The following is a 26068-nucleotide window of genomic DNA, read 5'->3' as shown; positions in this document are numbered from 1 at the left end:
TAAGAAGATCAGCCAGAAGGGTTTATGGTTTTGTTTTGCTTTTCAAATCTAGATCCCTCTCCCTGAATGACTAAATTGAATAATTCTGTCTCAATTTTGAGAGCACTGACTCTCAAAATAATCCTATCACAGGATAGGACAGCCACAAGCCCATTTCAGGAGGTATTAGTCTTTACCTCCTCACTGCAAACTACAAACCAAAACGCATTGGGAAAACTATTGTTCACTAATGGATACTGAGGAACATCCCCAGCTACACCTCCACCTCTCGTGCCTCTTCTTCCAATTACAAGGGAAGCCCTGCACATAGTGGAGGATAGGGTGCAGGGGCCCTGACACAGTGGGCAGTCTGCAGAGCGCTGCCTCCCTTCATGGGAGAGGGGCTGTGTTCAGAGTGCTTACCTAGGCTGTGACTTGATCTTTCTGCAAGTCAAAAGCATCGTTTTTCCTTAATGCTGCCAACAGCTCAAGAGAAAGTAGAGCTATATTTCCTGTGTACTGAGACAGAAGGAAAGTAACCCAGAAGACAAATCTGACCTAATCTCTGACAGACTAGAGAACCAGTCCTCAATGTCCCAAGTCGCAGGTTAAATACACCATCCTTTCCCTCTGGCTTGCCTGCTTTTCAGTTAGCTAGAGAGAAGGGGATTTTTGTCCCGCACAACTCCAAGAAGCCCCTTTGAGCCTTTGCTCCGCCTTCCATGTGTGTAGCCAGTGTACTCAACCCTTGCAGGTCGGCTCCTGAATTTGGCCCTTTATGAATAGATCACTATGCTGGCTGCTCCAAGACGCACACAGCCAGTCGTATGTGGGGGAGAATCATAAGCAAGGGTAGGAATGCCTGTTTGGCAGGCTTTCCTGGCCTCCGAGTATCTGCAGACTTCTCTCTTTTTTTTGTCTCTGCCACCTAATTTTTGAGTTTTGATCTTCTCTGCCAGTGTAAATTAGGAGAGTCACTCCAGACTGACATCAAGTGGGCATGTGCACACTTTGGTGCATTGCTGCCTAACTATCTGGACATCTTGCAGCAGATGAGAGTCAGGACAAGTGACAGGACATCTTTACCTGTCTCTTTATCCTCTTATTTGGTGTCTGTTTAGTCAGCAGTCAGCTGAGAGAAGACAGGTTGACAGTGAAGAAAAGAAACCACTAAGTAGCCCTGCTATTTATATACAATCTTCATGCTCTCATCTACTCTTTCTATATATAATATATCTTGCTTCTGCAATTAGAACACATTACTTGAGCAGGAGATAATATTTCAAGCTGAAGAGTAAATTGGAAAGCTGTGTTTTTCATTTACATGAGTTAAACACACAAGGGACAGCTGGAATGGCAGTTACAATTAGACTACACATTAGGATGCATTAGATGACATTAACCCAAGACCTCTCAGGTCCACCGCAAAGCAGTCAGAACGCAAAGCAGTTTTAAAAGCAACCTAGAGCTCTAAAGTGACACTCATGTTGAGTGCAAACATCGAAAGGGATTTTTCCTCTCTTCGTGTCATGGCACTTGATCAGTGTTGCTGCTCCCAGACTACAGGGGCTTAGCGCTTCTTTTAAAGCCTTTATAAGGGTGAAATCAAATGCTGCAATAACCCTTTCACTACTGCACAAGTATTCCAGAAATGCTATGGAAAATGCACCAACAAACACAGTCAGACACGGGTGAGACTGATCTGACACTCTTTCCAAACATGTTTGTTAATCTTTCCCATGCGCGGTTGGTAAGACTGGAAATTGTCCATCTTGTTGGTTATTTTTTTTTTTAATGAGGTATCAAGCCACTGAACAGCAGAAGAAGCACTACTGCTTTTGTAAAATACACCATGTATACTTATCCAGGCTGTGATTTTCCTAATGGAATAAAACTTCATGAGTCACCAAAGACTGAGAGCATGAAATACCACTCAAATATTAAGAGCTGCACAGAGAGCTCGAAATGAATTTAGGCTCCAGAGCTCTTGCAACTCTGAGTATCTCTCAAGATTTCATTGAGATAATAACTGAATTATTTAAAAAATAGTGGTGGTATGTGAGAAAAATGCGAACAGAAATCTGCAGGGACTAAGAACACATTTAAAAACACAAATTTCTTTCCAAATGTCTTCTTAGTTATGAGAGGAGACTTGCCAATGGGGGATCATGAGTGTTTAAGGGAAAAGAATCATTCACAACCAGATGCACTACTGAAAAGTATTTGAAGTTCCAGAGACTCTACCCAATCTCACTTGCATCAAACTACCAGATCCTCCTGAAATCACTAGCAAGCTCCTGTTTGTAAAGCTGCAGAAAATCAGTGGTAGCTTTTCACAAAATGCTGAGTTGTCCATGTCAAGAAAATTATAGAAAGTCAGGCTATAGGCAGGGGGGGAGGGTTGGAAAAAGAGAGTATTGTTTATGGAACATGAAAAGCTCCAGCGACACAATATATGGAATTCTGAGAGAAACAGGCCCTCCTTTCTTTCTGTACAATTCAAATAATTCCAACGGCAGACTGGATATTCCCCAAAATGAGTTAGAAAAGCACAGGGCTGTCAAACCAATTTAGAAAGGGAAAGTTGAAGTAAACATGGTGACTTACTATTTTTTTTAAGCCTTAATGTTACCCTACACAGTGTATGCTTTTCATAGAATAAAAATAAGTATTAGGTGGACTTTCAGCCCGATACAAAGCGACTGCATGGGCATTTGGAGAAAATGTGTGTTGTGGAACTACCCATAGATACAGTCTCAACTCAAACATGATACTCCACATGCACATCTTACATCATCTTTTTAGGCTGTCTGTGGATCTGCAAAAAATCCTTATGAAGTTCCACTACTGACTTGGAGTTGTCTGCTTCTAGAGTGGTACTCTCATATTTGCCTAAGATGCTCTAAAGATCAAAAAGGCAGGCATTTTTATTGCTCTCATGTTTGTATGTTCACGAAGGTGGTGATCATCCATTAGAGTAAAATAACCTGAATTCATACCTTATTACTGTTTTGCCTCCTTACTCCAGCTGTGATTAGGAACTAACTCCAGAATATGAGGAACTCTTTCAATCTTTGTACTTGTTTCTCTTCAGGCTTGTGGAAAGCAAATGAAGGACTTTTGTCTTCCTCAGTTATGGAAAGATGGTTTCCAGCATTTTGCAGGACTCAGTTTGTACTCAGAAAAGGAGCAGTAATAGAAATGACAAATAGTTCCATGACAATTTCCACTTCCCTACATGTACTTTTGATTAAAAATATATGTATAATTATTTTTTTGGAAATTTTGAAAAACTGGATCTAAAGAAACAAGATCAAAGAAATCACAAGGCCTCTCTTCAGCCTGCTCTAGAGCAATTATACCTGGGAAAAAATGTCAGTTATAAACTTTTTTCCTAAGGGATTCGTTCTGTTTTTCAAAGTACTGCTTTCGTGGATGAGTTCCTACCAAACAGAAGAAAAGCTGCACTCTTTGCCAAGTCAAGGAGATAGTGGATTCAAAGCCTTGCTCGCTTTCTATTAGAAAGACTATAGCCTGGTGAGCAATCTTACTGGACTTGTTTTTCATCCACATTAATGGACGACCTGAAACTTGAAGTCAACTGGGCTTTCTCTTGTGGAAAGATTACTGTCTAATTCACTCCTGACTTGTGTGTTTGAAAGGAAAGGGGCACTTTTTTGCTTTTTTGACACCGACTAGTGTGGCTTTTAAATGAGAAGCTAAGAATCACACCAACAGATCACATTCATGCAGTCTGAGCTGTTTGCACTACTTCTGTAGGGTGAGGAGAGTGAGAGGACAAACTAGAGTATGAGGGTCTAGGAATTAACCAAAAAATTTTAATTTTACATAGAAAATTCCCTTTGATAGTTCTAATTACATTCAAGCACACAACATGTGGATGTTGTCTTGAGGTTTTAATTTTTTTTTAATTCTACTTTAAAACAGATTTGCTTGCTTGTTTTCATCAAAACAGTGAAAACGTGACCAAAACTTAAACATTCCTAGCTTTTAATTAGGAGGTCAGCAGTCTCTCACGTAACTTTCCTATGAATGACTCTGGACGTGAAGGTTTAGTATAAATCAATCTGACATGATTGCAGTGCACTCTGTAGAGCTCCTAACAGCCACGAGGTGTCTCTACGAACTGTCTCAGAAAGGGTGTGAGTTCTAGTTAACAAATAAGACAAAACTGAAATGCACTCTCGGCAGAAACCTGTTTGTTTGTCTGTAGCTGCAGAAGTTTTCTTTAATAAATGACTCCTGATAGAAAAGAACCATGATCTTGAATATCATGACAGCTCTATCCAAATAACTGAGCAGTACTAATACCAGAGAAAAAAATATTTACAGAGTCAAAGAATGGTAAAACAAGGGACTACATCTGGAAGTAGTAAAGGAAAACCTTAAATATGCTAGGAAAAAGTTCCAACAGTGGAAGTCACTTAGACAAAGAAATACGTTGCTAGCTGAGAATGCATGAGGCAACACTAATAGAGGTGCTTCAGAGATGAATTTTGAATTTTATCATAATAACTCTATTTGGCTGTGTGATCAAGAGCATTAAAACCCATGCTGATTCTCAGAACTTGAAAACTCACAATCCTAAACCTACATCTGCATTTGGGCAGCAACAAAACACACAGTGAATGCTTTCTGCAAAGAGTAAGTGATTAGGAACTAAAATACTGTTGAAATACAGGAAACAGGACACATCCAGGAAACGTCATTGTCCCAATAGTCATCATGTCCAAGGAATTAGCCAACATGGAGTTTTACTGACTTTTTTAGAACTTACTCTACACTTACCAGTTAAATAAAGCTATGCATAAATGAAACAGCATGGGGAACAGATACATAAATTGCTTTAAAATCATGCAGCAAACACAAACAAACATTACAAGCAGAAGGCAAAACTTTTGACTCAAAAGCTGAACCAAGCACACAGGCACTTAATTTCTTTGACGATGAGAAGAAAATATCTTTTGCAAGCAAAGACAAAGAAGATGGCCTGAAAGTCAGAACCATGACCACTTCTTCAATCTGTCTCTTCGAAGAAAAGGATAAGCCAGTTGTCTGTGGTCAAAGTGTAAAGACAGGATAGCTGGGTCATCAGAGCTATGAAGTACAACATCCTGGAGCTCTAAGAGCTGTAAGACCTGTACCTAAATTAGGGCCTATGTGGCTTCTATATATGTGGTTCTTATCTCCAAATTAACTTCTAGTAAAGATAATCTAGGACAGACCTCCCTGGTGAGATGTTGAGGTGAAACCATTAGTTCCTGCCCTCCATTCTGATGAGAAAATGCTACCAATAAAAATGACTGTTCACAGTATGTGGCAATACTAAATGTGAGCAGAGACAAAGTGATCTAACCCACTGGGAAGCAAACGAAAATATGTATTAAACCTCATACAGGGAAGGCCAAATCTTAAGCTGTGAAGCACTGTAACTATATTGATGTCTATAAAGAACGTACCCTATAGAGGCAAAGTCACTCCATCCTACATGACCTGCTAGTTAGGTATCCTTGAATTGTCTTCCATTAAGAGAGCACCCAAGGACCTTCTCCTCTACCACCATACTCATCCAAAGCTGCTGTAGGACTTTCACCTCTCTGCGGCTTTCCAAAGCTGGGCAGGAAGCAACAGTTGTATGCAAGAAAAAAATGTTGAGAATTCAGTCTTTTCTAACTTTAATCTGTTTTTATGAACTAACAGCACAAAAATGTCCATTTGGGTCAGTCTACAGACTGTTGTTTCACTGATGAGACTCATGGGTTTTTCCAGCTTCATTTTAAGTTTGAAATGGATACATTTGAAGGAACTTTTTTCCTTGAAATGCAGATAATTACATGAGTACTGTTTCTGTTTATAAAAAGGCATTTTCCAAAAAAAAAAAAAAAAAAAAAAAAAAAGCTCTAATATCTTACCCATCTTGCATGCAGAGAACCAAAACACAAAGGCCACGTCTGGACTGTCTCTGAAGCCCCAGATACCAAGACAGCTAGCTTGCAAGCAGAGTCTTTGATAAGCTTGAAATAGTGCATGTAGACCCTTTGGGACCCAGGTGCCTTGCATGCTTTGTAGATCATGTGAAGCATATCCTACACATGGAGAATGATTAGGAGAAGGAAAGTGCTGGGCTTACATCTGCTCTGGCTAATTCTCTTTCAGAGCCACACACATCCACTAAAACAAGACTTTGATTTATCCCACCACATTTTCAGACACTTCAAGTTTAGTTTCCCTGGACTCAGTGAATTGCCACTGATTGCCCATTCTGTAGGTCACATCCAGCTGCTGCCTTCCATCTTTTCTACTGCATCCTAGTACCTGTGACAGAGCAGTCACAGGATGTGACAGGAGTCTGGTGTAACTGCTCCTGTTTTCTATTCCCTCTACCTCACAGTATTGCTGTTGTCTTAGTGCTAAATCTGGGGCTGCAGCAAGAGCCCTTGCACCTCCCAACTGCAGCAGACTCCAGTCTCAATGTTCCCATCTTGCAATGGATTAAGTGGAAGCACTGCTGGATGAGCAGATACCAGCATTGTGTAAGGCACAGGTAGCAGAGCCCAGAAGGAAACCACAGAGCCTTAGCATGACTCATTGGCTACTCTAAACTCTAGCCTCTTGGTAGTTCTAAAGACTCCCAAAAAAGAGCTAAAGTTTGTAGCAAATGGGACAAAGGGACTGGTTTGGCTTTTTGCTGTCTAGAACTAGCCTAGTGCTATCTTCCAGGATTGGAAATGGCTTATATGTGTTCATAGACCTCTTCCTTTGTCTCTAAATTGGGGTTCAAACCTGATAATGGCCAACTAAAGATATAAAAAAGCGACAGCACGTAAAGTGAATCATTGCTAGATAATTCTTTATAGCTGACAGCCTGAGCTGAGTGATAACCAATGGCAGCTTCTCCATTTCGACAAACTTGAAATTCCCTGAGCCAGCTTAAACCACCTTCTTCTACAAAAACACCAGGAAGAAGAGGGATAACTTTACTCTCCCCTTGTGGACCAGCAATCGTGTTTAGGGATACTTGCAAAACTGATAGATGAATCTGGTCAGTCCTGAGGCAGATAAACCCTTGTAAAGAGGAGGAGAATAGACAAACAAGACCAAGCACATGCTCTTCCACTAATCCTAAATGTGGCAAGGAATTCAAAGGGCCGCAAAAAAAGAAGAAAAGCACGTTTGCCAAAATAAAAACAGTATTTCTACTGTTTTGATAAGCACGATGGATGATAAAAGGTCTTGGAAGGCATTTACTCTATTTCATATTGGAGTGCTGCTAAAGCCGGCATGGCAAGAGACTATAACCCTGTAAACATATGTTGTGTGTTAGATTCTGATCTGGCAGCTTGCCTTAATTTTGCTTTTTTAAGGCTCCAGTGAGTTCCAAATACACTTCCATGTTTGTATTCCAGCAAATGAGCAAGACACAGAATGCTTGAGTGACAGGGACCCTGAAGTTCACTGGACTATAAATTAACAAAAATAAAAATAAAAATAAAAAGCCTTCATTAGTGTTGACACATCAGACAGAGGATGACAAAAATATCAACAAATACTTTTTCTGTCCCTTTCCCTGCCTTTTTCTTTTCACAGTGTGTACTGGACAGTTGCTGACAAGGAAACACCTTCACAGATATTCAACCTTTTTCTTTGCTACTCCCAGCCCCCCACAGAAAAAGCACCCCAGAGAGCATCCTCTCAATAGCAATTAGTCTGGGTCTCTGTAGGTGCAGACGAAGAATATTCTTTCAAGAGGCATTTTAGTCTCCTCGAGATTGAGAATTCCAGTTCATATAAACAAATACAGTTACAAGAGGCAAAGTTGATATGGATTTATGCATGGAATGTATAGACGGAACAAGCAATTTGATAATGGAGCTGACAGGCTATTTCTAATAATGCCCAAGTATGTGCAGACTGAATGGTTTAATATACATACTGATCCAAAGACAGTATTATTTTAACCCATTTAATACCTAATCATTCAGATGAAGGAAATATCTCTCTTGGGAATTCTCTTGGGAATTAATCTTGACCTCCCAAAGCCTGATTATTGGCAAATAAATCCTTTACACATAGCATTCTTGCAGACAACAAACCAAAATACAGGATTTTTTTTTTTAATCATTTACAGAATGAAGTTGTGATTACTTTCTAGGAACACTACTTTCAAGCCTCACAGCATAAACGCAGCAGTTTCCCTCTCAAACCTCTCTCCATTCCAAGGAACTGAGTATTTTGTTGCACAGATTTGGTGAATTTCTGAAGAGACCCTCTTTGCTAACATGGAGTTTCTCCTTATGCTTCTATAAGCTCAGCTGGAGAAACTCAAGATGCTCTGTAAAAATCCTGAGCAAAGCACTGTCCTACCTGGCAGAAGCTGACAATACCTCATTGGGCATGGATTTACTGTGGCATTTGGAAGTGCACAGGAATTAGATACACAATGTTTTTTTCAGTCAGGAGCAGGTTGAGAAATGAAGCCTTGATGCTTCTTAATTTCATCCCTCTGTGAGCAGGAAACAGGTACCTGACACATCTATTTTACGGCCTCACACCCTACAGCATATGGAAAGATCCCAAAGGGTTGGCTCACAGTAACTACCTGGGGAATTAAGATTTGGTCAGTCTTTCCATACCCATGCTCGACACCTCTCCTTTAATGAGAGGATCAAAAGCTGGACAAAGTTGCCCTCTCTCTTGGGCTTATATACTGCATAAAGGCACTAAGAGAATGGAAGAGGCTATACAGAAGCCTCTAGTCATATTCAAGCTATAGATAACTACATAATAACCTCACATCTCCAGTGGGCAGTATACCAACAGCTACGTGATGTCAGATTGAAGGTGTTTCAGGCTCATTATTCTGTCCAGTCAGTAGCCAAAAGGAGATGCCCCAGGAAGAACATACAGAATTTTCTATCTCTCCTCCATTAAATACAACATAGATGGGGCACTAGGCTGCCATTCTGGTGGCAACCCACAGCAGGACAACTTGCTACAACCAGTCAGACATAAATGATGTACTGCTGTGTGCTAACTGCCTCCTGCCCCCAACCAGATGCAGCTGCCTTTGAAGAAAGGTACAATGTCCTGCGTGTGGATGTACATAACGAATAAAGTCTTTTAAAGCATGTGAGAATGAAAGCTGTCATCAAAATGTACTGAGCAATTATGGGTTGAAGGTTGAACTATTATTACTTCATGCCCTTCCATTCCCCTTCCCTCCAGGGTGGGAAGAAGGGAAGAAGGGAGGGGGAGAATTATTCATTTGTATTCAAGCACTTCATTAATGTTTATAAGAGAATCCAAACACGCAAGCAAAACAAGGACAAAACACTCGCGCCAGACGTGTGATGCGATAAATGTCACTGGAGCAAATATTTAGATCTGTTTACAGAGAGGCCTATTAAGTCCTTTTTGAAAAGCTGTGCAGTGTTGTGGCTTGGTCTCTGCCTAGCAGCTCCAGCGTAAACAAATGGAAGATGCTAAGTCTCTCTCTCTCATTTTGTTATGACATCTGGAAACCTAAGGAGGTTGGGAGAAGCCAACTGCCTGCTCTACTGCAATGTCTAGCAAGAGTCTGCTTGCTGCATAATGGCAGGACATGCAAAGTGGAACTGCTGAGTTCTACAGCCTGTGCCAAAATCAGTGGATTCTCAACACAGTAATCCCTTAACAAAAACTGCTGCAAGGCAAGTGGCCTTGGTTCATTGCTAACGATGCAATTCCACGTGTTCTGCCATTTTTAAAGAGCATTTGTATTTGACAAAAATCAGTTTCATTTGGGACTAAAATGGGGTATAAAGATGCAGGAAGGAGATGTGTCCCATAATTCCCTCCCTGAGGAACTGTGGGGTTCTTTTTCTGTCTAGTTCTATATTCAGATACCAACTGGACATAGCAATCAGCCTAGTCTTCTGTAGATGAGCCATTCACCTCACCATTTCATTGACTCTAAGTCCTCCACATACATATATTTCTTTTTCTAAGAGAATTAAAGAAGCTGAAAGACTTAAGAGAAATTTATAGATGAATAAACCACAATCTTAGCACAAGATGGATTAACATATTTAGGTTGTTTCAGCTTCTAAGGTCAGAAGGGACGGTACTGATACGCTGGAGGCCTCATTTCAGTATCTTCCTTCAAAATGCTTCCTCATGCCTCAGTTTCCACAAATTATGTAAGCTGTATAGATATAAAACTGCCCTACAGATACACTAATCATCAGGATTCCTGGATCCTGCAGAAACAGGCTTTTCTAGGTCTTATCTGATGCCCAACTTGCTTCCTTTCTGTTCTGAAGCACTGGTGCTCAGACTATACAGATGAATAGGACTTTGCATAGTGATTCCTAGGAATGCTGTCTGAACCACAGCAGAATCTGATCATTTTCCATTTGAAACTCTCCTTCTGACTTACCAGGTTTATTTCTGCTTTCTTGATTGCATCAAGAATTCATCATCAAACCACAAATAGCCCCACTCAGCCTGCTTGTTAAGCATACCTAAATCACAAATAAATAAGAAGAATATTGACTAACATTTTTTCCCTAATTTTCTTCATGAATTACTTGGCTATACAAAGCGCCTTTCTACATAAACTGGAGGAAAGACGCTGTGGCCAATTTCCAGGACTGTAATAACAGTTTGGTCCCGTATTCCAAATTTGAGTTCCTGGGCTCCAAGGACTGCACTATTTGTTTTATGCTGAATGGGAAGTACACTGAGCTTTACCCCAGAGAAGAGAGGCATACTTACACTGCCCACTGCAATGCAGCGGAAGAGAGCTCTAACTTAGCTGCAGACAAATCCATTTGGATATTGGTAGCAATCCAGTTCTGCAGAGCTAGCTTATTTCCCTGGCTGGAACTCAGTATGGACATTCCCTGACAACAATATTCAGAAACTCCAGCACTACTAGTACACACTGCTGTTACCAGAACTGTAAGAAAAACTGTTACAGCTAATAATAACAGCAGAAGGCAATGAAACTCTGAGAACTAGCTGTTGCAGGCAAAGTTTATGCTGAAGTAACCACAGAGACTCCCCCAGTGTTTATCATCTCCGTCTTCAGTCACCTTGACTTTCAGGGACCATTGTTGTAAGTGTCACTGTTCTGCTCCTTGCTGGTGATGATACGGGTCTTTGTTTTTTCCATGTGCTTCCATAGGCTCATGAATTGATTATAGTCAGCACTTGGAAGCACTAAACTGTTGCATAGAAGGCTTAAGTACAATTTGCGCTGCTGCTGGCTGTCTTCAGTGATCTATTTGTGTCAAGTCTTTTGAGGAGTCTCCCACTGGTATCTTCAAAGCTATTCTCTCAAGTTTAAGAAATTACAGCAAAACACACCCTTTCCTTCCTCGACTGGTAGGGATGATGCGTTACTAGACCTGAAAAGTCTCTTTGGTTCTCTTAGAAACTGTAAGGCGGCTATGGTACTTGGTGTGTGGGAAGAAGGGGGAAATGTACGTGACTACACGACTTGATAAGCAAATAAATATTGGTCATCCTTACTGTATAACACGAATTAATCTTTTCAGACCTAAACTTTCAATATAAAATTCTGGCTGATTTTTTTCTTTTTAAAATTAGATTCTTGCAGAAAATGCACAACTTAGTGGCTTGCTCTCAAACAAGTTTCTTTAGGGATGCCACATTCAGCTGTACTTCTTGCTCTTGGTGTTATTTTTCTACCCTTAATGCTTTAGACTCATGTTACTAATGCCAGGCCTTGAAAACATGTCAGTAGCATGCTGAACATCCACAGGAAAGAGAGAGGAATCTCTTCCCCTATTTTTGTTTAGCTACCTCCTGCTTCTCCACTTTAGAGCTAACCCTTGAGGTTATTTATGTTATATGACCTTGAGATAAATGGCATTTGGCAGGCTGCTGGATGAATTTGTGTTTCAAATCAAATGTTCTCAGTTTCTCCCACTAACAATGGGAATAATTCTTGAATGTCTTTTTGGGGGTATTTCTTCCCATTTCATTGCTTGCCATGGAGTTCTTTTGTAACTACATCAGAACTGGTGAACTTTAGCTTGACTTGCTTCTTCAGTGCAAGTACCAAGTGGTGTGTGTGGTTTCTTTCTGTGGTTTTGTGTGTGTATGTGTGTTTTCTCTTTGTCCCACAGTATCTGCACTGATGGTATTAGACCTACGATTGTTCTATAAAAAGCTAAGATCCCTTGAATGATCTGCCAGAGGCTTTATCTCCGAACAATCTTTGTCTGTACTTGCTTTGCTGTTAACCAGTTTTGACTCTACTCCATAATGACTAGAGTTGCTTTGCTTTACTGATACATATCAAAGAGAACTGCTAAAATTAACTGCTCATGAACTGTGTCCAGGATGTTAGATTAACTCATCTAGAATCCTTCAGTGAACAAACTGATTTATGATGTGTTATGACATTGTTACTTGATGTGTTGCACAACAACTCAATTTTAAAAAATGAAGAGCACTCCATTAATAAGAGATAAATCTTTCCAGTGTAATTCAAATGAATCTGCAACAGCTTTAGAGAGAGCACGATAAGGGATCTTGTGTGGGTTTTTGTGATTGTTTTACACTCCTACAAGTATCTTCCACTGGGATCGCTTTGTCAGTAATGACAAAATCCATCCTTGGCCAAAATACGACCATTTGGGGGAGATTTTAGCTCTCTGTACTACTAAAGACACAACAACGTACTACCAGTGATTCTGGAAAACTCATACTTTCAGGAAGTTTGAGAACATACATCAAGCACTGAATTTAGTGCCCAACTATGTTTTCTTTAAACTTCACAGTCATAATTTGCTGAAGTCTTTGCATGCTAAGTCCCTTGCATGCTTGTCCAACCATAATTAACACACAGCAAGTGCTCAAAGCAGTCTGTTTACGTTTCAGAAAAAAAAATTTATGCATTAAGATATAAATAGATTATTTTTTTAAGTCAGCACTATTCCATTACTGGAATATGAACCAGTGTAAATGCTGGCCTTAAATTACTAAGTTTCTAGAGTGTATTTCAGATATATATATATGCTAAAGTCTTAGGTCTCTCTGGATACCCAGCTTCACGAAAAATGCCTTTGAAAGTGAGCTTGAATTATATACTGTACATTATGTCTCATTTCACAGCCAAGTCACTTGAGTTAATAAAGAAAATCCTCCCTGGTCTCACACAATTAGCTGGGTAAAAAGCTAGTCTGTGCAAGTCTGCATACAGCCACAAGCCTACGTATAAAGCTGAATAATGTTGCATGCCTGTGAATGCCTGTTGCCTCAACTCTCTAGTTGTCATCTCTCCCTGAGAAGACCTGGGTTATTCCAGAATGGTATGACTTGGTTTTGTGGCCTGATACTCACAGCCTTAAGTAGAGAGAGAGAGAAAAAAAAAAGAAAAAAAATGAAAAAAGAAAAGAAAGAGAAAAGAAATAAAAACAAAAGAAAAGCTACTTAGTGTTCTGTGAAGAGAAAGGAGAAAGGCCGAATGAACTGAACACAAGTTTGCTTGAAGAGGGACTAACTGTAGGGGATGGATGAAGAAAGGTTACTACATCCTATGACTTAATTGCTTGCAGGAAATAGCACTCCCTGAGACTTCTTGGGGTTGTTGGGATGTATCTCTTCAATTCTGTTTTGCCAGAGAGCCTGTGACATTACTCTCCTCAAAGGGTTTTTGTTCCTAATAGCAGCCCTGGAGGAAGACCACTTGAACCTCAATCATCCCTGAAAAATGGGAATAATGGCTCCATAAAAATGGGGATCCTGTAAACAGATCAAGGGTAAATCCATTAAAGGCCACAAAAGCTCAGATAACACAAGAAGGCCACAGGTCTTGCATACTTTAGATGGATTTCTAAAGCAGAAGCGTTGATCCATAGCTTCAGCTTAGAGCTCTTCAGGCAGAGAACTCAAAGTGCAATTACTCCCATTTTACAGATGGGAAAACTGAGGCCAAAATGGGTAACAGGAGTTATCCAAGACTACTCAGTGGCAGACCCAAGAGTTAAATCCATTCTCCTGAGATCTGTACTTTGCCTGCAGTAACATGTTACATGCCCATAAGCCTGCCAGAAGGCCTCTATTATAGACCAGCTTTAACAGTTTTAAATGATGAATAATTGCTGTTTTACAGTTCCTGAAAGGATGGCCAGCTGCAGTCTCAAACCTGCTGCACACCACGGCAGAGAGCAATGCCAAATTCCTGGTTACTGTCAATACCGAGGTAACTCAGCACAGACCAGAAGCTGACACTATGGCCAAAGACAAGTGAGAAGACACAGCCCTCTGGCCCATTCAAACTGTCGGTCTTTTCTCATTATCTGTACAAATATTACCAGTGGCAATGGACTAAATTTTGTAACAGTCCTTTATCGAGTTCACTTCCCAAAGGTCCCACAAACACTTACCACTGCAAGAGATGTTTTGTTTCTGCTTGGTTGATGGCTGCCTAGAGGCAGAAAGAGTTTATCCCTGTTCTTCATTCATATTCCTAAGCCATTACTTGAAGGTCAAAATGATAAGCCTGTTTTTATTCAAAAATGTACTTTCATGGGGTTAAATGATTTCCCTATTCACAAGAACACTGATCAAAACTCGAAACAGGGGTTTTATTTCATAGCCAGGAACTCAGAGAGTTCAGTTCATTCTTGCACTGCTCCACCAATAGAGCATCTCAGCTGCCTGAAGCCAGACCCATATTAGCACTGCTTTGGCCATTACTTGATACTAGAAACCTGATTTTGTTTGATTGTGTGTCTTAATAAGCCATTTCCTTCAACAGGGAAATGATAAGATTAGTCAAGGTTATTTTTTCTAGACCCTTTTCCTGTGCTAATCAGAAAGGAAAGTCAGTACAAACAAGTAAGATTTTCTATATAATTAACTTTTATAAAAAAATAATTTTTGAGATTCTAGCATGCTTACCCATCTCCTCCTCCTGTGATACCCCCAAAATAAAGAATTAACTGAGACTGAAAGCAAACTACAAGTTAGCAGCCCAGTTGGCTCCTAAAGCTCTTTGCTATGTCATGGACAGATCTTCATGTCATACAAGCCTCAGGCCTTTTGCAACTAACAGTGCTGCGAGGATTTGGCCAGTGCCATAGAGCCAATGAGACGCAGTAGGATGTATCCTACCACATTTCACTTCTGGAATAATATTAATCTTGATGATGATTTCTAAAACTATAAATCAATCATGTGCCAGAAATACAAAGATCTTCAAAAAGTTGGGCATATTTCTCAAATCACCCTTTCGCCCTCTCACACTCTGCTGACTCTTCAAATTCTATACTGTGAGCATTCTCTTGCATTTAAACAAATATTCTCCATCACTATTATGCTGTCACCTGTAATAGGAAAAGTCTGCAAGAAACCAAAGGAAAGCAAAATTTGTATGGTGGCAGAAAGTGTACAGAGAATAATCAGTCTTCATTGTGACTGTTAACAAAAGCAAGGGAGCTTAATGGAGACCTTGGAGTTAATATAGTCTCTAAAATATTGAGGGGGTACTGTCAAGGCACAGAATCTCCTACTTTAAAGAAATATTTTCCCTGTGTTCCTCGTAAGTTGACTTTTATTAAAATGGAAAGAGGTTTGAAAATAACTTGAAGGTTTCTGTTTCCTTTTTCTCATTTCTTGGCTCAGGCAATGAGCCTGATGAATTTCACTTTCTGCTCTATGCAGGAAGCAACTTCTATTTTCTGTACTGGGGATATTTTGTCTCCCAATGGGTGTCCCAATACAAGAGTTAGGGTAGAAGAAGCCAGTTTCATGGAAACTGGGGAAAATCTAAAGCATTTAGTCTTATTCCCTTAATTGTGTTGTTATAGCTAACATTTTGGCTATGGCTGAATTGCCAGCTCTTCTGAACAGTGTTAAGCAGCCTGAATCAGCATCTCAAAGGACTCTGTGAACTTGCAGGAAAACTCAAATATGAAGAGCCTATGGACTGGAACTCATTTGAAGAGCTTCATAACTTTCATGTTAACCATGCCTAAGAAAAGAAGAAATCAGGACCCTTTTTCTTTTCTTTTTAAAAATCCTTTCTCTATTTGCCAATAAGCATTTCTGGGGATGGTCCTGTGTTACCCCCGGCTCTGAGGGACATTCTGGAAGGAGTAAAACAAACAGAATTTGTTTCATACCCAGTGGTCATTCACATTTGACACCACAATCCACAGGTATGGGCTACGATCCTGATTCTGAAGAAGAAAAATAAAATTCCCTTCTGACATCTGCAAGACTCTTCACCTTTCAATGTTGTTACAGTGCCTGGACGGAGGTAATCAGCAGCGATCCACTGGTAACAAATCTAATTATAATATTTCAGGGACAATGATTTCTTCAGGCATAAAGGGCCGAAAGGAGTCTATACATGATGAGAAATGGAGTGTCTAGACCTATGTTAAATGACCCTCAAAGTGGAAAATCCAGGGTCTTTGATCTTATCCAAACTAAAAATACTTTTATTAATGAGCCTCCTCAATTCATACAACATCCATCCCCAAATGCTCAACACATGGCTTTAATTTACATTTTTTAGCAACTTTCATTTATATTGTGCTAGAAGTCCTGAAATGACTTGTAGTAGAAGCTCTAAAAACTGGAAACCCAAAAGGTAAGGGCTGCTGTTAGAAAAACTAGTGATAAAAGCAGTAGTCATTTATGCTAATTCCAGCTTGAGTGTCTGACAGAGGTATCAACCATGTCACTTTTAATTCCGTATGGATTTAAATGACAATGCGATCCAATATATACAACAACAGTGACACAAAGCATCTATAATGCACTTCCGAGCACCAGAGAAAGCAAATCCATGGAGGAGAATGAGATGCCGTGACTACTCCTTGCTGTGACGAGTGCAACCAGTTATGTGTTTTAGTTGCATGTCTATTCTCAGCCTGCAGAGAGTGTAACTTCGTTTCATTTCCAGACACAAAAAGTGAACAATTAGCTCAAACAGTGGTATTTGCAATTTTAAGCTCCGCAATCACCAGTTTAATTCCTGGTGTATCATGCAAGCTGGAAACCATAATGCTGTACGTGTTTTAGAAAGAACATTAGGTCTGCAAGTTGTTGCAATATTAAGAAAAATGTCTTAGGGACTTCAACCCAGAAAGGATTTGAAAGGTTCAGAAAGGTATGCAAGTTTTGTGATCATTCTGCTGTGCTTTCTGTGGATTTTAAATCTAAAAGCACATAGGCTGTGAATTGCTTATCAGTTTGAAAGGAGGATTTGGAAAGCATGTGGGCACTAGGCAGATATGTTTCCATGCAAAATAAGGTCCTTCTAATGCTTGCTGTTGGAAGTTAGAAAATGAAGCACCCAAAACACTGGTCCTTGTTAAAAATCTCAGGCTTTGTGCACATTTAAATGGTGCATGTTCTGGGGAGATTTCTTAAAATCCCCTACCCAAACAAGTGGTGATCTCATTAATAGGACCAAAAGATGAAAGAAATCACACTAATTTCATGTGGCTCAAGTGATAATGTTATGATTTCTGCTCTGGGTTTTTACCTATCTCATCAACTCCTAATGAAAGTGAAAAGATTAATGAGGATTTGAAGCATATGGCCTAGTACAGAGGAAACCGTTTTTTTACAGTACACCCCTCTGAAGTTTCAAATACGCTTTTCCAGGAGTCTGCTGCCGACCTCTGTCTCCACAGGAGTGCAAGGTGAACGAGTGCCCTTGCTTAAGATCATTCCCAGCCTTTTCAGTACAGGAACCTCTGACTAGCCGGAACGATGTGGGCTGGCTTTATAATGTGGATTGCTACTCACTGGGGAGCTGAGGGGAGGCTGTTAAAGACTTTCTGAGGACTGTAGGTTGCACTATACTTGAAGTTGAGGTTTTTAAGGTCAATGGCTCATTCTGTTTATAGGCAGAGCTCGCTGGGGGTAAGATCCTGACTGCTGTTGCAAGAACATCAGAAAGCAATAGCAGCCACTGAACAGAGAAAGAGAAAATCGTTTAGTGAAGAGGGGCATATTTTACATTTACTGGGTGAAGAGTTCGGAGAAGGTAGCCAAATGCTTCAGGAGAGATCCCACCAGCATTCGAAAGCAACATCAGTGTTTAATTTCTACACATTAGTAATGCTCAGTGGCCTCTATCAAAGTAGGGACTATGCTGAAAGTGGGCTTGCTTGCCATGTTTTTTTTTTTTTTGGGGGGGGGGAGGAGGTTGTTCCTTGCAAAGCCGACCTTACAAAGATGCAATTCCTACCTCAAAGAGATCACAAGCAGCACTCCCAATTTTGCAACCATATCAACTAACACAGACCTCCTCAGCTCTGCTCGTGAGAGGCAGATACAATTGTCTTGGGATCAGATTTAACCAAGGGAGGCGTGAAAGATTACAGGGAAAGGAAGGGCTTGTACCTAACATGTTCTATATACACTTCTTGCAGTTATATATACAATAAGCACAGTAGATAGTGAGCTGCTCCCCGAGCCATTATGAAGTGATTGGCTTTTTCTTAACAGGCCTCAAATGTTAGGCTGGGCCTTTAAAGGGGGTTATTGTGAAGAAGCACACATAACTGGCTGTAAAAACCAACCTACAGTTACAGCTACAAAATGTCAGCTGCTGATCTTTTCAGGTGTTACTGTGACTACTGTAATTTTAATACCTGCATAGTTTCACCCTCAAGAGTTCTCCTTGGTAAAGATGCAAAGCAGCTTCACTGGTATTCAGAAAGAGTTAATGGAATGATTTCTACTTCTGCTATATGAATTTCTACCCTAAGGTTAATTTTACTGGGGGAATTTTTTTACCCCATGGTGTGTGGGGGGGAACAGTTTAATTAAATCCAGCAAGCTGAAAACTACATGCATGCATGTATAATCAAATCTTTTAATAACATTTCTTTAAATAATACTCAGCAATCAAAACAGAAAATATTAAACTCTTTTGATGACTCTTGCACTTTTGATGAAGCCTGAATTTTTCTGAAAGCAAAAACTGTTGAAATTTCTATTAGGCAAAAACACTTTTCCAAAAAGAAAAAAAATGCCATTCAAGAATAGTCCCTCAAATAAACTACACAGACTGTCAAAAGTCAACTAGCTCTGAAACCGATCCCTTTAATCTGGTTTGGAAAACCTTGAGCCAGGATCTTCCATTAACATGAACAGGCAAATTTTCCTTTAAGTCAGTTACACAAGTTCTATCAGCTCTGAGGATCTCAGCTTTGTGATTACAGAAATGTTTAATTTTTTAAGGCAATAGGGGAGATGAAATAGCAAGTCCACAAGCCATGGCCCTTCCTATATATTAGTGTATCATGCTGTTTTGCCATTGAAGGTCCAGCTTCAAGACTGCAGACCTGTCAGTGACCAAACTTGATGGACCACCCATTGGCCTTTCATTAAACAGCACTTGTTCCTCCTCTAATCCTATCACTAGAGTAATCAAAGCTGCCATGTCCCAGGGTTTGATGGAACAGCAGGACCCGGGAAATGAAGACTGATTTTGTTAACAAAGTCATTTCTGCCCCTTGAATGCTGTCTCATTGGTGGAAAGTAGGGAGACGAGGTTTGTTTGTGCAGAGAATGAGGCGGCAAAGAAATGAAAGGGAAAGAATGGTGAAGTGTGAAGTTTAATCTGGCACGGTCTAAGGTTTCTTTCTTTAAGGCAGTCTCTGATCCAATCAACGCTGGTTTGATATTTAACATCTCCCCCTACAGTTTGAAGTGATACTGACCTGAGAATACTCAGATTCACGACACAGAAAACTCAGATCAGAAGAGGAATAGAAAGGGGGTTTTCTGTTTTTCATTTGGTCTAATGACTTCTCTGACAGACATATCAGGATAATGTTGGCTCCTTACAAAAAATTCCCCCAGAAGACCTCAAGATTAAAGGCATCTGGCACTGGCTGAATGGAGATTCTCCCTGACGAGACCGAGCTAGTGATGGGACAGGAGTTTCATTTCTCATTTTCAGAAAGGAATATCAACGTGTTCTTGGTCTCCATTTGTGAGTCCTACAGAGAGACAAGCCTGAGCAGTAAGAGGTGCAGGAGGGATGGAGATACAGGGATGCCTACCATATACCTCCTCAAAGCAGGGTGGTCTTGGTAGAGGAGTAAGATCTTTGCCTTACTGACCTTACTGGCTCTGGGTGGCAACAAGATATTATTCTCAGGCATTTACCACCAAAGTTATGAGCTGGGATCCCAGTGCCAGCCCTCTTCAAAGGGGAGGAATGACCAGAGCAGACCCAGCCAGGGCCAGATCCGAGCAGCTGTAGGAGCTATCTGCAAAGTCCTCCCTGCTCAAACAACAGTGCTTGCCAGTCTGGAGAAAGTTTCTTCTAACCACAAGCCTGTGCAAGGGTCCTAGACAGGAGGGGGGAAGCCTGACCATCTCCTGCCCTCACCTGTGTACACAGGCATGCATCCGTGCAGCCCTGCCAGGCTGGCATGGCTGCATCCCTCTTGCATCCAGCATTGCACTGCCTCAGTCCAGGGTCCCCACCAGAGAGGGGCTAAAATCCACCTGCCCCTCTGCCAGCTAAGTCCAGGGCCTGCTGTATTTTGCAGTTGTGAGGTCAGTCTGTAAATTGCAATATCCAGGTGCAAAAGTTGTGTCTGCTTCCTCTCCTTGGTGTGTCTTTGACCTTTTTGGTTTTGTCTTCAATGAAAACCCTGAAACTACTTGAAGAAAAGGAGCTGTGAAGTTTGGATTTGACCTAAGTCTGATCTGAACTTCCTCACTGCAGGGCTTCTCACCCAGCTTATTGCTGCAATTTAGAAGCTTTTACTATCACCTGTATAATACTCTGGGTCCGCTTCTGGGTTTTGCGTCACCAACACTTGCTGGAATTGCTGAAACAAGGATGCTACAAGAATTTTTATAGAAAAGTAGCTGGTCACTGGGAAAGCATGGCAATATGAGTGATGTAGGTTTGGGAAAGCAGTACAACATACTTTGCAGAAATTCCAGGGAGAGCAGAGTGTCAAACTACAAAGTTTCTAAGCTTACAATAGAAAACAATGTGCTGTGCTCTACCTGCAAGAGCTAGCTCTCCAGGAAGCAGCCAATTATACGAGCCACCTTAATCTTTTCATCCGGCTAAGACAATCAACATTTCAAAGCAACGCACTGAACGTTTCAAAGAACGTTCTTGGTCAAAAATGCAAGTGTATCCGCTTTCTTTCAGAACAGATCAAAACCAAGTACCACACCAGGACCACTCCTAGATTTCTTCCTCCTCATGGTATCAGATTAACAGATTTGGTGCATGTAGTCAGATTAAATATTTGCAGTAGGACAAAGCTGCCTTTGAGGGGAAGAGGAAAAAGGCATTTTACTTTTTCTTAATTTGCTATAGGCAATAACACTGGACTTCAGGGGCAGAGGAACAAAAGCACTGACATGATTCAGCAAGCCAGAGTTTTAAAATGTAAACTCTGAATGTTGAAATTAAATGCAATATTCCTATAACAATAATGTTGAAAACAGGTAAAAACTGCTGATGCCCTTAGCAGATTTGGAATTGTAATTTATCACAGATGTTCTCATCAAACTGTACAAACACCCTACAAGACAAAAGCTGCTCAATTTCTGATTTCCACTTTAGTGTGTTTTAATTGTGTGTTCCTTAAGGAAAGCTCTAAAACCAGGAATTAGGAGGTGAAACCTAGCAATAGTAATCCACTCCACTAAATTAGCACAGTAATACACCAAGCAGTAGGACTGCCAGACAGTGTGATAACATTACAAATTACTATTGTTAAACAACTAGCCAGGTGTCAGGATGCATGAAATCTAGAGGAAGCAAGAAAATAAATATCTGGGTTGTTTTGTTTAATTTTGTCGCATGTTGTTTTGGTGGCCTTGTTCCCAGAAACTGCTTCAGACTGGGAAAAATCCTCCTGAATGCTGATCTGTTTTAGTAGTAATGTCAATTCTCTGTAATAATTAAAATGTGATGTATTTTTTTAATCAACTCAAACTTTTTGTATAATATTCAAACTTTCTGCCATTTACTTACCTGTAGCAGCACTACTTTTCCTGCTTTCTTTTTAGTTCACTATTATTGCAAAATGACAGAGAAATTTTTTATTCTATTTAAAATTTAGTGAATAAGAGGAAAACAAAATCATGGTAAGAACAGCGTGTTTTGTACTCTATCCTCCTTCTTTTCCCCCTTTCTCTCTAAAAAAAAGTGTAATAAGATTGACATTTAAAAGACTTCCAAGTGGTAGAATTTTAACCAAGTGCTTACATGTGCTTGAGTCTAACTGCTAGCTTTAACCTAATATAACCAAATGCTGTAGAAAGACTGTTGGGTGTCCAGAATGGTTAAGTATTTTAATTTCACCTTAAAGATGGGGTTCAACAGAGAGCATAGACAGTTAAACCTTTTGAAGAGAACAAGGTAAAGCCAATTCCTTGTTTTATGTGCATGTTAATGCAGATGTCTAGGCCTTCCTTTTATTTTAATTGTTTTTGTTAATAAACAAAAAAAACCCTCCAGATGTATATGCAACCAATTTTCTCACGTGAAGTCTGTGTGCAGTTAGACTCACAGTCGAGTACACCAAGTAAACCACAATTTAGTGAAAGCTAGACTCTTAAAGCAGTTACCATTCAGAGAAGTGGGTGAAAGTATTCTAATGACAATTTAATCACACCAAAGATCAGTCCTATAATCCTTATTCACATATCACCAAGAAATTTTTTGCTCGAATTAGGAAAGAAAGATAAAGCTGGAAATAGTTGGATCTAAAACCATTAACGAGAAGCAGGTAAAAAATGAAGTATCATAGCAGTAACCAGCACCATCTTAAATTTCCCCTGCATTATTTGTTTTCTTCCACACATATTCATCTCCTGAATTTCTAGTAAATTTGATTTCATATAAACAGTTTCACAAAGCAAAGTCATTAGCTGTGACTGTGTTCCTGATTAATCCACTGAAATGAAATAGATCTCCTTGCTTAGTGTATTTGGTTGTTTAAAGCCAAATCCACTGAAAGACATTCTGGAGTCCAGTTACATCAGTAACTTTTGTTTCTTAATCTAATTCTTTTCTTTTTCTTTACCTGCTCTAAAAGTAAAAAAAAAATCAGTCAGAATAAGCACTTAATTTCTCCGAGCACATGACGGCAGAGTGAGCCAGTTTATTTTAACCTGGAGTGACTACTAAAATCAATAGTTTGCGTGTACTTAAATCTACTTGGACAACGTTAAATTTCTTTTTTCAGCTTTCATGCTTTATCCTCTTTCTGACAAGTACGATAGAGCTGGTTTATTTAAAAACAAACAAAAAGAAAACCCTTTTTATGCAGCTCCTGGGTAGGACAGGAGGTTTTCCTCAGAGCTGACAAGCCAGCGGACACACACTGTCACACCCTGGACTCCCTGCCCTCAACCGCACACATTTGCCTCTCAAATAGATCACACACTTGATAAAACGTGTAACTGTCTTTGCACACTTGCTTTTTTCACACATACACTGATCACTGTGATGGAGAACGGGCAGCTTGATGCAAAGGCCGCTGAAGCCTGCAAGACAGCCATCCCTTTGCACAGCAACACGCTTCGAGGTCCCCCCATTAACCAACCAAAATTTGAGGAGAGCTGCCTCCACCTCCTGGGATACACCAAGAGGCCCAGGAACCTCCTTACCTGGGAGAAGTTGAGCCCGTTCAGTGGGTGACACTGCTCCTCAACCCTTTCTACCGCACCCGTCGTCTTCTTCATCCTCTCGGCCTCCTGAGCAAGGTAGAGATCAAGCACTGGCACCCCTCTGGAGCGGATGTCAGTCTCCGTCAACGAGTTCACCATGAGCATCACCCAGACAGGCCTCTTACGCTCCCAGTTCCCGGCGATGGCATTGAAGAGGTAGTCAGCATAGAGCCCTTTGCCCCGCTGGTCCGGGGTCATCCAGTGGGGCAGCATCAGCTTGATGTAGTCCAGGTGGCGCTTGAGGCGGCGGTACAGCTCCCGAGGCAGCACATCCTGCAGGTTCTCTCCATGGGGCAGCATCTGGCAGCTGGCCAGGCCTGAGATGGTGTAGGGGTCGGTGAGGTCCAGCTCAAAATAGACACTGGAGCTGGCATGGAAGGCGGCCTTGGAGTTGTCGGGGATGAAGTCCCACACCCGCGTGTAGGGCACATGGATGGTGCCGAAGAGATAGGCAGGGGGGTCGCGGCGGATGGTCCAGAGGAAGGAGTTGAGCTCTCCTTGCTGTGGAGAGAGCAGAGGCTGGTCAGGGGCAGATGGGCAGAGGGTGGCGAAGGCTGCCCCGGTGCAAAGTGAGGGCAGGAGACAACCACACATGGCAAGCAGCCTGCGGGACACGGACGCCTGTCGCATGGATTGCCCGCAGGGAAGGGGCAGCGGGGGGAATCCTCTCCCCCATCTCCCCACACAAACCCTGGCTGAGCTCACGAGCCACGGACAGATGTGCGAGCGAAGGGGCTCTAATATAGCAGGAGCGGCGCAGTGACCCCCACTCTCTCTATATACACACACATTCCCTTAATGCATATAGCACAGCCTCAGCAGAGATGCCCCAAAACGGCCTTATCTCTCTGTATATATCTCTCTGTATACATCGGTTTAACCGCACGGAGAAGCCCTCTTTCTGCAGCGCGTGCGCGCGTATATATGCACAAAGCAGCCAACCGCCACGGAGGAGAGCCGGCGGGCGGCCGTGGGGGCACAAACGCACCCTGGCCCAGGACTCCCCGCTTGTGTCGGGCCAGCGCCCCCCGCGGCACCGGCACACCTGCGAAGCCACGCGTGTCCGCGGCGCCCGCGCGGGCGCCCCGCGCGCGCACACACCGGGCCAGGTCCCTCCTGCCGCGCCGCTCCCCCACCCCGCCCCCCTCCACACACACACCCGGGGCGGCCCCACTCCCGCGCCCCCCCCCCCCCTCCGCCGCCTCCTCCACCCGCGTCCCGGCGTGGGGCGCCCGGCGGCGGCTCGCCGCTCCCGGGGAGCGCCGCGGCGAGCCGGGCATCCCCGTCGGGGCTGCCCCGGGCGGCCGCGCCCCCGCTGGCGGCGCGGGCCCCTCGGCCGGCCCGGCCCGGCCCGGCTCGGCTCACCGAGCGGGGCAGGTCGCACTGCCCCGTGTCCATCTGCTCCCGCCGGGCCGCGGCGTCGGGCAGGAACCCCCCGAAGACGAAGCAGATCAGCGTCAGGTTGAGTTGCATCCCGCTTCCTCTCTCTCTCCTCTCTCTCTTTCCCAGATGAGCCTTTTTGGATTTCTAGGATCTTTTTTTTTTTTTTTTCCCTCCCCCTCCTCCTGCTCTTCCCCCTTTTTTTTTGGGCGCTTTTTTTTTTTTTTTAATTCAAACAAACTTTGCCAGTCCCATCTGCATCTGACAAGTGCAAAGGGAAGGACTGGCTGCCCCCTCCCTCCCGTGCGCTCCCCCCTCCCGCCCTCTTCCACCCCCACCCCCTCCGGCTCGGGGTTTGTCAGAGGCTCTGGATGCTTTGGGAGGACGGTTCCCGGGCTGCAGCTCATCGCCAGCCTCCGCCATGCTTTTATTTTGCAGACCGGAGAAGCCACTTCGGAGCTCCCTCCCGCCCTGCCGGTTTGCAAAGAGGTGTGTGTGGGGGGGGGGGGGGGGAAGGGGGGGATTGCCAAAAAAGAAAAAAATTGTTTTTTTTTTTACATGATTCCGAAGGGTTGAGAAGAGCCGCTGCTGACAGAGGATCTCGCCAGGCAGCCGGGAAGGCAGGCGCTGCTCCGCGGGGCGGCGGCACAAACCCGCGCCGCGGAGGCCAAACTCCGGCTCCGGCGGAAAGTTTCGCGCAGCCTCCCCGGGCCGCCGCCGCCGCCGCCGCCGCGCGCGGGGCCGCCGCCAGGGGGCGCCCGCTCCCCAGCGCAGCCGCGCGCCGCCGGGGGCCGCCTCGCCCGCCGCCGCCGCCCCGCGACCGCCCAACGGCCGCCGCCCAACGGCCGCCGCCGCCGCCCAACGGCCGCCGCGCGCGCCGCAGTTAAAAGCCCTGAAGACGCGAAGTTCCAAGCTGCCCCCGCTCCTTCTCCCCCCCCCCACCCCACCTCTCCCAAAGTGCCAGGCACTCCTCAGACGTGAGGCCTCCTGG

General features: G+C 42.7%; 1 protein-coding gene across 1 annotated transcript in view; it reads right to left on the bottom strand.

The window, feature by feature from the left end:
- Positions 1-25221, bottom strand: part of TRABD2B (TraB domain containing 2B) — a 303657-nt gene extending 278436 nt beyond the window's left edge. Inside the window, exons 1-2 of the mRNA XM_062581898.1 lie at positions 25063-25221; positions 23638-24198 (exon numbers count right to left, since the gene is read on the bottom strand). Of these exons, the coding sequence (XP_062437882.1) occupies positions 23638-24198; positions 25063-25170 (669 nt within the window). The 5' untranslated portion in view covers positions 25171-25221. The remainder of the gene's footprint in view (positions 1-23637; positions 24199-25062) is intronic.
- Between the last annotated feature and the right edge of the window lie 847 nt (positions 25222-26068).

This window comes from Rhea pennata, chromosome 8 (assembly GCF_028389875.1).
Source record: "Rhea pennata isolate bPtePen1 chromosome 8, bPtePen1.pri, whole genome shotgun sequence".
NCBI lineage: Eukaryota > Metazoa > Chordata > Aves > Rheiformes > Rheidae > Rhea > Rhea pennata.
This window is presented reverse-complemented; position numbering and strand designations above follow the sequence as displayed.